Source organism: Musca autumnalis, unplaced genomic scaffold (genome assembly GCF_047663935.1).
Source record: "Musca autumnalis isolate F117 unplaced genomic scaffold, ASM4766393v1 scaffold_2, whole genome shotgun sequence".
Lineage (NCBI taxonomy): Eukaryota > Metazoa > Arthropoda > Insecta > Diptera > Muscidae > Musca > Musca autumnalis.
Window position 1 is genome coordinate 126,748,621 of NW_027411755.1, and position 13,861 is coordinate 126,762,481.

The following is a 13,861-nucleotide window of genomic DNA, read 5'->3' on the forward strand; positions in this document are numbered from 1 at the left end:
CAACATAATTTAAGCTCTGTTCCAGAACTAAAAAGTTTTTACAATTTTTACCACTTTTACACATTTTGTGTTCCCGTACACAAAATTTATATGAAAATCGTTTACGACTTTTACAACTTTTAGACCGTGTTTAGACATTCAAACTGGAAAGAAAATTTTGTCTTCTCAATTTCCTTTAAAATTTCCTTGTTGTTTAGACACGGAAATCATGTTTGTGTCAATTTTATAATTTGTCTTATTCTTCTTCACACTCATTTTCTCATTGCGCCGTTCAAAAACAAAGCCAAGGCAAAATTGTAATGAAAAATAAAAATGGACGTGTGTGATAAACAATTAATTATTAAAGGAAATCTTGAATTGCATTTCAATTTTGATATTTCCACTTATTTCGAATTGTTTTTGCTTAAAAAATAGCTGTTCCTCCTTTTTTCAATTGTCTCCGCTGTTGTTTGTTTCTCGACAGAGAAAATAAAATGAAAGAAAATGCAATAACAAATCTGCAGCCAACTTCAGGTTGTATACGAAGAAAAACGAAACAAAACAGAATTTGCCAGTACAGAGGTGTGTGTACCCCCTCTTATTCCTCTCTACTCCCTCGCCCATAAACTCAATTTTCTTTCCCATCAACTTTCCCTGTATAAACAGGGACTTACGACTTTTACCACTTTATAAAGTACGGGAACAGGCCATTACATTACAATATACTTAACCATTTAAATAGCAACTACTATAACAATATTAAATTCGTAATACAAAATTAATTATAAACCTAAAAACAATGCAAAAGGCATAAATAGTGGTTCCCCAAATGCATAAGTAATATCAGAATGATTATTACAACGTAATAAAAAATTCAATGAATTTTATCTTATATGAATTTTATCTTATATTATAAGAACTACTCTGGTAACACTGTTAATCAAACAGCAAATTAAATTCGATTAAGGGCAAATTCAGCATATTTTCTTGCAAATATATGGACAGGAATTGCGAAAGTACGTAATAGCACGGGAAGTTGGTTCCATATCCGTGCTACCCTTACAATGAACGACCGCTCGAAAATCATGGAAGAAAAGTGAGGAAATATAAGTTGTTTTTGGCGATTTGAACGCGAAAAAATGAACTTGATGCGCAACAACTCAGGGCAATTAGTGTGGACTATAGAATAAAACATTTTCAATAAACGTTGTTCAACATATGTGTTAAAGGGAACTCCCAAAAAATGCAGTGAGTAGCTGGAGACATGATCATAACGCTTTAACTTAAAAACAAAACGCAAAATCATGTTATACAATCTCTCAATCTTTCTTAGATTGTCCTGGCAAGTGCCAGAAACTATCTCAATACAATATGACACACGAGACATGAGCAAAGCAAATGCAAGACGTTTCCGAATAAATTGCGGCAAATACAAATTGCTACAGTACAACTTGCGCAAGGTGGATACTACACCAGAATAAAGAAATTGAATATGGTTGGAAAAGTTAAGTCTATCATCAAGAATACAGCCTAAACACGTCATTTCATCCACAAGTTCTATATTAGATCCGTTCATGCATACGTAAATATCTGGAGATGCACTTCTCATAGGCTTAAATAGCATAGATTTCGATTTTCCTACATTAACTGTGAAATTATTCGAGGCCAGCCAACGGCTTATAGACTCTAATGTGTAATTAATATCAGATTCTAAGTCAGTAATAACGTTGTTTCTAAAAAACAAGTGCATGTCATCCGCATAAAAAAAGGGAAAACAGTTATCAGTAGTTATACAATTAGGTATGTCATTAATATACATTATAAAAAGAAGTGGTCCCAAGACAGATCCTTGGGGAACACCACTGCTAATCAGCCTCTCACTGGAATAAACACCATTATAGTGAACAAACCGCGAACGTTCGGAAATATAGGAGTAAATTAATTTACACGCAGAACTACTAAAATGAAAATTCTCTTTCAATTTCTTAATCAAAAGTTGGTAATCTACCCTATCGAAAGCTTTCGATAGATCAAGAGCTACCAAAACACCAAAACTACCAGCATCAACATCCTCCCTAATTGTGTCAGTAAGATGAAGTAAATGGGCAGTGGTACTATGTCCACGCCTGAAGCCATACTGAAAATTATTTAAAATCTTGTTTCCTTCAATGTAGTCCGAAATTTGGTACTTCATTAAGTGCTCTGCCACCTTAGAAAGTGCTGGTGGTATGCTGATTGGACGCAAATTGTCCATAGCGAAAGGTCCCTTATTTTTGGGAATGGGAACAACCCTGGCGCTTTTCCAACAAGAAGGATATGTTGACGTCGTGAAAATCGTATTAAAAAAATTCAGAAAGTAAGCAGACAAATAAGGGAAAATAAGCTGCAAAAATTTGACAGGGATACCGTCCGAACCCACCGCATTAGACTTGACAGCACCCAAAGCACGAATAACGTCCTCCTCAAACACACAACTGAATGAAAAAGAATAACCTTGACCATTATACCCAGTAAGATCCAAAGGACCCGAATCCACTGTAGAAGATGGTTGTATGAAGAAATCATTTAGATCTTCAACGTTGACCGGAGACTCCTCCGAGTCAGAGTCATCGTCCAAACAACCACTACTCCGCAACTTTTTCCATATTTGAGAGCAATCTAAACCGTTAAACATACTAGTCATGATACAATGATACAAGGTAACCTCACGCTCAGAGCTCATAGAGTTGTATTCGCTCTGCCGTCCCTTCATTGCCAACAATAGTTTGACAAACTTTGTATGTATATGTTAAAACATACATACGTCAGGTTTATTTACATTTCAAATCTGAAAACAATAAGTGTGTCTGCGTACTCGATAATTTGTAATAATTATTACAAATTATTACTGAATGTTGTTTTTTTACACAAATGTTCAGTAAAAGGGAATGAATTGAGAAACTTGTTTTGAAATTTTTATTACTGAGAACTTATAATTTTTACTGAAGGAATTTTGTTCAGTAACATTTTGTAGCTTTAGGCAGTTGTCAAAAGTTTAAAATATTCAAATATCATAATCGTAAATTTTAATCAAATTGAAAATTTTTACTGAATGTTGTCCTTTTACTTTTTAAATTTTTTCCTTTGAAAGAGAATTATATGCTTTTCTCTCTAAAACGAAGTTACTGAGTAATATTTACTGAGAAAGTACAAGGACAAACCTAATTTCATTTAAAATTTTTAAATTTAAAATTTTCAGACCATTTGCAGTCGATTATGTCTTGTCTGTCCGCCCGTCTGAAGGATAAATCTCGAACGGATCTGCTGATGCGGTCCAAATATCGGTCTTCGTCATATTTTTTCAAATGTTTAATCAATTTCGAGAATGGGGGAAATGTTTACTTCTTCCCCTATAAAGGTTGAAAGATTTTCGCTAAAATGGTGCGTACAATAACTTACGAGCAGATCAACAGATTTTGTCAAAAATTAATCCTCGCAATATTTTTTCCAGACATAGATTAAGGATGGACTATATCGAGGCAGTCCTTTGAGTACCTCCACACAAAGTTTTCGCTTAAGGGGTGTTCGAGAAACGTTTATAAATTCCGTGTGGTCCTGTTTACAGAGGTATGGTTTGTTTCGTGATCAAGTCCATGCTTTCAGACGTACATTTTTGTTCAAGCCTTAACAAATCCTATTGCTACAAATATAAATGGCTGTTGGTCACAATAATTGAAAGAATTAGTGTCAAGCATCCTATTCGATATCGCAGTGATACAGAATAATTGCGAAGTATTGAAATCCACAGCGTCACTGATGCGCATTTTAAACGCAGAATACACACAAAATAAGCAACAGGAAGAAAACTGAGGTAGCTTTTACAATCATGACTACAATATCGTATATTTCCCTTGGGAAGGTTTTATTTTCTAAAGATAAAACAAACATACATAGATGTCAGTTTCTTAAGAAATATGTAAAACTTTAGTTAGTTATATATACCAATTCTTAAATTTTATACAGAATCATACATTCTGCTGCATTAAAAAATATATTCTAACAATGTTTATAAGATTTCAAAAGTTTACATCTTCTTGGGGGTTTGCGGGCATCTTCTTTCTAGATTCAAAGACCTTCTGTAACATTTTAGCGCGATTGGCAGCAGCTTTGCTGGCAACAACAGCAAAGTGGTTTTTAGCCAATTCAATTAACATTGGATTGAGACGACGAATACGGCCAAAGATCTTCTTGCGTGGGTCACGAAGTACCTGCAGATTTAAAATTGGGATACAAATCGGTGTTAGCAATCTTGGAATGAGGAAGCTTCAAGGTGGAACCACATTTGCAAAAAACCTTCATCTTTGTGGTATATGATAAGGGGTCCACGATGGCCGGGTATGGTACCACTGCCCGCACGGAATCTTTGGGGTTTGTACACCTTTTGGATTCTAGCCCAGATTTTAAAGCACATGATTAAATTACATGTTACATTAACCTCCAGCGGCGGAAATTCTTAGTAGAGGCAACCATTTTTTTGATTTATATCGCCGAAGACCTTCCCCGGGTCCGCGACGAGTTTGCCAAGATTCCGTTGAGGTTTGATGATCTGCAACAAGAAACACATATGAATTTAAGCAATTCATCATCACTCCAACCCATTTACTTACCGGGTTGTTGCTGTCATCATTATGCGCATTATCCTTGCTGTTGGTTGCGAAACGCTTTTGGTATCAGGTCAATCAATTGGTGTATTCTTTGACGGCTTGTAAGCTAAAGTTTCTTTTCCTCCATTTGTTCATTGCTTTTCGAGTGTATCCTGAGGAGCGTGATACAGAAAAACACTATTACTTTAGGGATTTTTCACAGAATTTCTTTTTGAACGCTTACCATCTTTCTTGACAATTTTCCCATAATTATTGCATTCTGCAGCCCTGAAACAAGAACAAGCGCGAAAAAAACTTAATGCGAATTCTTCCGAAATTGTGCCAAAGATTGTCGCATCATCACTTAAATGGAATTTATTTGTTCCAATAAAAATTATATACATACACACTAAATAAAATAAAATGTAAATAAACAATTGTTGTTGTCATTGCCATACAATAACAAAAACAACTTTCATTTCGTTTCGAATGCATGGTTGTATTTGGCAGCTCAAGGACGGGTTTTTCAAATGAGATTACCTTTTTATTCTGCCATGCATACTAGTATAGAATTTCCGCCTTTCCTTCCTTAATACAGACTTCGCCCTATTCCTATAGGTACAAAAAACTTTCCAACTGTCTCTAGTTGGATGTCTCAGATATTCACCATACGCAATGTCGCGCAAAGAGCGTGAAAATACAATTTCCCTGGATTTTAACCAAGAGTCTAAACGACAATTGATACGACGACAAACCGTGGGAACAAACGAATATAATTCGTTTATGACACTATTTAGCGCATGTATTTGAGAATTAACATCAGCCGACAAAAAAGCATTATCAATTGAGACGCTGGATAAATACCGGAATAAGCTGTCCCAATCTATTTGGTTAAAATCGCGATATTCAAAGTGTTGCTCTTGAGGAAAAACAAAAAAATCCATCGATGCAAAAATAAGGGCATGATGGGAAATGGAAGGGCATTGTAGCTGAGAGTAATGCCTCAACAACGTGGGGCGACTAAAAAGCATAAAGTCAATTAAAGAAGTCGATGTGTGAGATATATCGAAATGGGTAGGAAGAGAATTATGAGATATGGTAAGTCCTAATCTCAATGATATTTCCCTCATTCTCCTTGATTTCGTAGAATCAAATAAATTATAGTTGAAATCACCTACAACTATAATATTAGAATACCTTGCAAAAAGGTCGCAATGAGATTCCTCAAAAACATCAACGTTGCCATGCGGCAAATAAACAACGCCAAAAAGAGTTTTTTAACAAATCCATTATCTACTTCAATAAACAGAGACTCGCTTACACCATAGTTTGGTGATCGATAAACAACTTTAAATTTTAGACGCTTTAAAACGTAAATCCCTACCCCACCTCCTCTAGAATTCGGTCGATCATTTCGTATAAGGGTGTACGCAGGTATGGAAATTGTCTTGGAGGAGACACAACTCTTCAACCAAGACTCTGAGACAGCAAATAAATCAAGACCACTCTCACCAATTAGGCTACACAAGTCATTGATCTTTAAGTTATTAGCTGAAGGTCGGATACTTTGACAATTTAAGTGTCCAAATGACAACTGATTTTCATAAGGCCGAAGAACATTTCTAAAAAAAGATGAACTACTTATAATTGGACCAATATTAGCATCCATGATAACAAAAATAGAAAAATATAAATTAAATTGGGGAACCAAAAATACGCAAAACAATATTGAATGCTTAAAAAAAATTAAAATATTGATTCTTAACGCAATACAAAGGGGATCTCCAGCAAAATCAATTAAAACGGAATTGCAAAACATCTTCATAAATATTTTGAGAGCCACTACTCCATAAACGGGCACCTTGATTACGCAGCAGCTGATTTCATAACATTTGCGTTCACTTAATGCTCGCCTGATTCATCCAACTCACGGAGAATTTGTGTACAATCACGTAAATTAATAGTCTTAATTCCACCATTAGCAAACGTGACTCTAGCACACGGGTTATCACCATAAATTATTTTGTACCATGTTGCAACATCTTTGTCAATAAGCTTGCGACAAGCATTTACCAGCTCTACAGCATTAGGAGTAAGATGATCGAACAAGTACACACGAGATTGCATGTTTCCTCCTATAACATCTCTGAGTAAAATTGGGTGTCGGCGATGATAATTTGCCATTATAATATCCCTGGTCAGCACAGAATTGAGTTTCACTAGCACAGACTTCCCATTTTCAAAATAACAACAATGTTGAATGTCAGCTACACTCAAGTTCACATTGCAAAGGTCGAAAATGGATAGGACTGCCTGGGAGATATCTGCCATACCCCGGGGAATACCCCTTATAACAATATTCGAACGGTTTAGTCGCCTTTGCAGAATATAATTTTGTTTTTCCATATATTCTACTTTGTTGTTAAGTGATTCTATTTTTTGAATGCAATGACCAAGATCATCTTTAATAGAACGACAAGAATCAGCAACGACGGCTACTTTTTCATCGCAAGCCCTTATATCCTCCTTTGCTTTCTGAAGATTATCTAGAAATTCCTTCCGTAACGACGCAAGGACACCATATTATATTTATTAAATTTATGCATATTATATTTATTAAATTTATTCATTTATTTATTAATATAATTTTATTATTTTTTATATTATAACTTATTTAGAAAAATTTTAAATTTTCATTACAAAAACAAACTGTCATTTTCTTTACAAAAACAAACTTTAATTTTCTTTACAAAAACAAACTGTAATTTTCATTACAAACAAACCAAAATGTAAATTTTTTTTAAACTGTAATTTTCATTACAAACAAACCAAAATGTAAATTTTATTTACAAACAAATCAAAACGTAATTTTATTACAGCAAACAAATGTTTGTAACTCCGCCATTGCCGGTCCCAAGCCCGGATGAGAAAGGAGGAGGTGTTTAGGATCTGGGTTTTAACCCACCCTAGTAAAAAACATTTGAAAACAAAGGGGTCGAATAGATTTATTTCTTGACATTCCGATTTCTAGTATTACTATTCGATATCGTTAACAAGAGTAATACCCCGTTTATATATAACCGGATTTAACAAACCGACTGGGTTTTAAATGTCAATTCCATTGCTTATATTTCAAACAAATCCTTATAAAGAAGGTTAACCCTGCAAAAAGCTCTAATATAAACAGCATATAATATGCTGTTTATATTAGAGCTTTTTGCAGGGTTGGCAACTATCAGTATGTGTCTAACCCTTTCGAATATTCTGTGTATTTACGTTATGGGCATTTTGGTATTGAAGCTAAAAGAAATTGCTCCAATTGCCGGTACCAATCGTGAATTCTGGAAACATGACATTAAAATTGCCCGTCATCTTAAACGTCGTCGCCTCGACAGTGATAATGTTATTATGGATGAATATGCCCATCTACCGCAAGAGGATAAAAAGGCATTGGGTATAAATTATGACATTCTGAGAACAATACAATTGGATGATGCAGCATATCAGCATACATGGTCACCGGTAGGAACCCGCCATCCATTTGAATCGTCATATGAGCCGATGCGTGGCAACTATTCGACGGTACATCAAATTGATCAACTCTATGCCACCATAACACATCAGACAACGATGAAGGAGAAGATGTAAGTAGTAGCAGAGATGGGAGAACATTTGCGGACATTTGGAAGTTGTATTTATTTCTCTGTTTTTCTTCTTCTCTAGGCACAGATTTGGTTTGGGACGCAGACCCACAGGACGAGTGGTTGACTTTGCTTCTTCATATAAACTGCTAAGTGAAAATGTAAGTAAACAAGTAAAAAAGTATCAGTCGGCTTCGCCGACAGAGATATACCCTCATCATGTGTGGATTGAAATACTTTTTTCCCAAAAAAAAAACTTATGTATTTAGGGGGGTTTTCAAAATTTTGGCGGTATGCACCGACAAAAGTATGGATAGGATCGATAGATAGCGCTTTTTTATCACACTAGCCTGCGAAAAACATAATATAGCTATATTCGGTAATATATTATATATATATATATATATATATATATATATATATATATATATATATATATATATATATATATATATATATATATATAATATATTCACACAGACTCACAGTCGGAGATCATACAAATAGAATGTTCGGTGAGACCGCCGTTGTGCCTTTTCATTGGCAAACTCTTCAAATCATACGATAAGGCCGGTCGGGCTTGGTCTGAGGAACAGAAGTATCAGGTAGCGAAGCTTATTTGGGCAGTTATATCGGGACGCAAAAGTACGAAGTACGATATCAGAATCGCGATAGCAGTAATTACGGGTCACAGTCGCGTCAGATCAAAACCTTGTAAGTGGGATGGAACCAGTATTGACTTTTGCAGGTTATGTGAGGATGCGGAGGAGATAGGGACGATTGAGCAACTGATGTGTCGGTGCCCTATGCTTAGAAGCACAAGGCAGAGACTATTAGGTGATTATGAATTCTCTACCTTCACTGGTGTGTCCTCTACAGATACCGTAACCCTTGTACGTTTTTCCAAGTCATGCTAATGGCTTTGGGAATGTCACCAAGCAATTATTTGTCTCACTTGTCAGACCTATACTTGAATATGGTTTTGTTGTATGGGATCCCTATTATACGATATATTCCGATAAAATTGAATCTGTGAAAAAACAATTCTTGCTTTTTGCTTTAAGAGGCTTTCATTGGAATAGTGATTTCATCCTGCCATCATATACGAGCAGGCTTAAGTTAATCAGATTACCAACATTAAAAAGTAGACGTGTAATGTTCAATACAATTATGGTACAAAACATTTTGAATGGCAATATACTTTCAGATTTCCTTATATCTTCAATTAGAATAAATGTTCCCATCAGATTCAGTAGATATTATCGTGTCTGCAACATTGATTCTCATCGCACTAATTATGCACTAAGAGAACATGTCTGCAAAATGTGTGATGAATTTAATTCTTTACATTTTATTGTAGATTTTGGTGTAGATATCAATATTATCAAATCTAGAATATTTTCATATCTTAATGCGTAGAATATATGTATCTAATATTATAAAATATACTAGCTGTTGAAGAATATTTTGTGGCTGGTATTCAATGCTAACTTTTTACCCGTCATGCTCCGGATCATGACGGGTACGCGATACCTACGTAATGGGGAGGTCGCCCCCACGGTTCGGAAGGGGTGGGAAAGAGTGGCGTTGGGAACGTTCGAAAAAAATACAAATTTTCACTTTCCTCAATTTCTATCCTCTACTATCTAATTCTATCACGAACCCTTGGTATCTATTCCTCTATATTTACTTTCAGGATGAACACAATGGACCTATGGTCTCTGAGTGAAGCTGCTGTGCTGATGAATTATGGTCGCGCATCCTTACACCCAACCTAAACTACCTGTGAGTGGTAAATGTATAGTGGTTTTTTGAAATCGATCATGGCACTATGGGCTAAGTTCTCGTGATATACCTAGGCCTTGAGAGTTAAAAAATAATCCAAAGGTCGCCCGTAAACCCGACTTGTTCCCAATCACCAACCCATGTTCTAGTTCCGGTTGAAATAAACACTTATTTCCAATTAATAATTCGGTAATTTACTTTTTTTATTTGTAATACAGATCAGAACAACCAACAATAAACAGCTATGCACACAAGAATACAAATTTTTATTAAATTAAAATGTCATCTTTTTCCCTCAGAGCAACGTCAAATTGCCCTTTCAGGTGACTTCTAACGCGATAGTAAAATGGAATGGAAGAAAAACTATATAGAAGTTCCAAAAATATTCCGCCAGTCAACTGCTTTTTGTATATTTCGTTATTATAGTTAGCTATAGACTAAAAACACATATAGCACTTTACAAGTCACCGCCCCGGTACACTATATTATAGTACATACATATTTTCATAAATTTATAACTTAAAGCGATTGTGGGATTTGAAGCAAAATGACATTGGCGATTTTTTTCTATTGCAGTACTTAGAACACCTTAACGAACCAAATCTTCAGGGTTGAACATACCCTGCAAAAAAAAAAAACAAAACAAATGATTTGGTATTTTCAACAAGTTATTGCATTTCCACCAATTATGAACTTACCCTGGCACGTCTCAAAATAGAGTCTTTGCTGGCATCATAGGGATGATCTTTGGAGGGAATTTCAAGAACAGCAGGAACTGGTGAGGTGTGGGCATCGATCACGTGACGAATAAGTTCAGCGCAATTCTGGTTGATTAGGATGATGTCGATGTCATCGCGTTTCAAGAAGCGCTTGAAACAATCTTCAATTTCGCTAACAGCAGTATCTGCATTTAATGGAAATGGGAAAGCACTGTGTTAGAACAAGTTTTTGATAAATTACAAACCAACTAGACTTACTCTTATCGACCACCATGAAATTTGGGTGACGATTTTTGTTTATTTCACCTACTCCACCAAGCAAGAAACCAACACAAGTGTCCTATACGAAAACAATGGTAAATGTTAATATGATTTTCTTGGATTTTTTGAAATCTAACTTAAAAATACCTCATCACCAATGACTGAAATCAATTTTCCACGAATAGCTGAATGCAAAGCCATTTTTTCCAAATTTTTTCAGCCTTTTGTGGTAGAAAATGAATACTGCAACGAAAATGTGTATGTAATTGTAAATTTCTTGGTTGGTCAGATGACAAACGTCAAAATGCAAGCAGGGTTCACACTTTCGTATACAATTTTGAAAAAAAAAAATGACATAACAGCTGATCGCAAGCGTATACGTTTAAATGATTACTGTGAGCGTAACAACGACGTATAAATATGAGCGCAAGACGCCAAGCTGTGGTGTTATTTAAATGAAAATGTAACCTAAAAAGTGTAAGTTTAACCCTCCGTTGGACACCTGAGTCTGGCCAGCCCTTCTTCATTTTATTTTGCATTTTAAACTGGGTTAGAATAAAGCTATGGAACGGAGATTCCAGGTAGCTTCAGGAAATTTTCTTACCTTTCCAACGAAAGAAACATGAAGTCAAAAGGATCGCCAGAAAAGGAGCTACAAGGATTTTTTGACATACATATCACATTCGTAACACATGAATCTAGCCAGACTCCACCTATTTTTTAATGAAATATTTCCAATATTTTTCATAAAATTGAAACTTTTAATGCATTATTTGACAAAATGAATACCCTTTTATGCAATTTGTCGCATTTCACCCTACCATGTCTTCAAAATTGCACATAAAAAAGTCGCAAAAGTAGGAGATGGGTTTGAAATCAGTGAATGTACCACAACCTAACAAAATCCCTTGCAAATGGGGTTACACATTTATTTTAGACAATTATACACATAACTGGACCAATAAAACCCATTACATAGCCTTTATGCTCTTTTTGTGGGGTGGAATGGTTCAAATATAGGATTCTCCATATGAATTAGAAGAAAGTCCTTAGGATATACATATGCCTTCATTTACCTATTGATATTATCGCTATTGATATTATCGATTCGAGAGAGACATTTTGACAGTTCTTTTACAGAGAGTTTGCAAATTCTTGCTGGACAAATTTCTTCTAGCAAGAACTTGTAACTCTTATTCTTCTTGAAAACAGTCAATCATCTGTTTTTAATTTTTCGTTGATTTATGTATAGGAACATTAAACGCAATATTATTGAGGAAATAGCAAGTCTAATTGTATTTTTTTTTTTTTTTTTTTTTTTTGTAGAACGAAGTTGCAAAGTGGAAAAAAAATCCATTTTTGGGTCATTTTATTATTTATTTTTAATAAAACACAACATTTTTGCTTACTTTGGTTCCTTTATTGGCGGACAAATTGTTCTGTTTGGCAAGTCAGCTGATTGCTTGCTGGGAAGGTGTCTGTTTACTTTTTACAATTTTCTTGCAAAAGAGAATAAAAACTCCTTACTCTCTGAGAAAGTTCTTGCTGGAAAAGTAACCAGACAGACTTATTAGCCCTGTTCCTTTACGTTCAAGAATCTTCAAGTTTTACAACTTTTTACTCGAAAAGCGTTCCTTTACTTCAGACACAACACAATTCATATGGGAGCAGTTTTCAGCTTTTACTACTTTTGCCGGTTTTACCATTTTCAGAAGTAAAGGAACCGACCAATTATGACCTATTCTGTCAAAAGCAGGGTTGAAATTTTTTACTGTTGTTGACATTATGCAATTATAAAGGTAGATGCATCGGTGAATTGTTCCAACAAAAAACTGCTTTAACACTATTGGTTTATTCCAGAACTCTAAGAATCTACTAATTTTTACTATATTTTCCGATAACATAAAGGAAAAAATGTTATCGTAGTAAAAAATAGTAGATTCTTGCAGGTTCTGGACCTTAAAATTGAAAACAAGGACAAGAAATTTTATTGGCGTGGCTAAATTAAATTGTTGATTTTTTAATATGTAGTAATACTTGCGAATGAACGATTTGTCAAGTATTGATATTTATTGAAATTTGTTCTAAAAGTACGGGAACGAAAAAATTACAAATATTTTAAAATTTCTAGATGAAGAAATGCCGCCGTATCCGCAAATCGGATGCCAGCAATAACGATGTTGGATCAGCCAAACTTTTCAAGTAAAAGATAAGAGAATGACATTTTTGTTTTCACTGTCTTAAGTTTTGGGTAAAGCTTTTGCTACTTTTGGAACACTTTTTTAGGAATAATATTCTGGAGCACTAAAGTGATTTTTATTTTTTACTCTATTTGGTACTTTTAACATAAACGGTGAAGATTTAAATTTAAAGGTTTTTGTAAAACCGACTAACTATACATATACATCTACCTTTATTATTGCGCCATGTCATTTGACGTTTTAAGCCATAGATACAGGGTTGTTTTTTCAGCGATTTTCATAAATGGGGCTCAATTCTGTTTCTTTGAAAATGTGAAATGAAAACTTTTATAAAGGAAAAAACTGTCAAATGAAAAAAATTATAAAGGAAATACATTTTCATTTCAAGTTTTCATAGAACAAGAATCCAGCCCCTGGCCTACCTCTACTTTATTATACAATGGTTGTATTTTTCAGAGATTTTCATACCTGGCTTAAAATTTGCATTTAGATACTGCTATATAAGGGGCTTACCATGGTATAATAAAGTAGAGTATTATACCATGGTAAGCCCCTTAATCCGGATAACAGTTTCTATATGAAACCCTTATACGGATAACATTTTCTATATGAAAACCTTATCCGGATAACATTTTCTATATGAAAACATCATC

General features: G+C 34.7%; 2 protein-coding genes and 1 long non-coding RNA gene across 3 annotated transcripts; 1 reads left to right on the forward strand and 2 right to left on the reverse strand.

The window, feature by feature from the left end:
- Nucleotides 1-4,275: 4,275 nt before the first annotated feature.
- LOC141393071 (uncharacterized) lies at nucleotides 4,276-4,990 on the reverse strand. The gene is made up of 3 exons (XR_012409991.1): nucleotides 4,846-4,990; nucleotides 4,626-4,774; nucleotides 4,276-4,564 (listed from the first exon to the last, which is right to left on the reverse strand). It is a non-coding gene; the product is annotated as an uncharacterized lncRNA (long non-coding RNA).
- Nucleotides 4,991-7,573: 2,583 nt separating this feature from the next.
- Nucleotides 7,574-10,443, forward strand: LOC141394615 (uncharacterized). The gene is made up of 3 exons (XM_073969298.1): nucleotides 7,574-8,245; nucleotides 8,325-8,403; nucleotides 9,939-10,443. The coding sequence occupies exons 1-3, from the start codon at nucleotides 7,797-7,799 to the stop codon at nucleotides 9,969-9,971; spliced, it is 561 nt and encodes a 186-aa protein (XP_073825399.1). The 5' UTR covers nucleotides 7,574-7,796; the 3' UTR covers nucleotides 9,972-10,443.
- On the reverse strand, nucleotides 10,199-11,314 carry Vha14-1 (V-type proton ATPase subunit Vha14-1). The gene is made up of 4 exons (XM_073969300.1): nucleotides 11,155-11,314; nucleotides 11,005-11,086; nucleotides 10,726-10,931; nucleotides 10,199-10,649 (listed from the first exon to the last, which is right to left on the reverse strand). Exons 1-4 carry the CDS (start codon nucleotides 11,206-11,208, stop codon nucleotides 10,617-10,619), a joined length of 375 nt encoding a protein of 124 aa, XP_073825401.1. The 5' UTR covers nucleotides 11,209-11,314; the 3' UTR covers nucleotides 10,199-10,616.
- Nucleotides 11,315-13,861: the final 2,547 nt, after the last annotated feature.

What these genes read in the sequence shown, in the direction of transcription:
- Vha14-1 (XM_073969300.1), bottom strand. Translation starts at nt 11,208, where the DNA reads ATGGCTTTGCATTCAGCTATTCGTGGAAAATTGATTTCAGTCATTGGT. An exon ending in TTTCAGTCATTGGTGATGAG is followed by an intron (nt 11,087 to 11,154) that starts GTATTTTTAAGT and finishes GTTTTCGTATAG; the next exon opens with GACACTTGTGTTGGTTTCTT. An exon ending in TTTCATGGTGGTCGATAAGA is followed by an intron (nt 10,932 to 11,004) that starts GTAAGTCTAGTT and finishes CATTAAATGCAG; the next exon opens with ATACTGCTGTTAGCGAAATT.
- LOC141394615 (XM_073969298.1), top strand. Translation starts at nt 7,797, where the DNA reads ATGCTGTTTATATTAGAGCTTTTTGCAGGGTTGGCAACTATCAGTATG. An exon ending in ACAACGATGAAGGAGAAGAT is followed by an intron (nt 8,246 to 8,324) that starts GTAAGTAGTAGC and finishes CTTCTTCTCTAG; the next exon opens with GCACAGATTTGGTTTGGGAC. An exon ending in ATAAACTGCTAAGTGAAAAT is followed by an intron (nt 8,404 to 9,938) that starts GTAAGTAAACAA and finishes ATTTACTTTCAG; the next exon opens with GATGAACACAATGGACCTAT.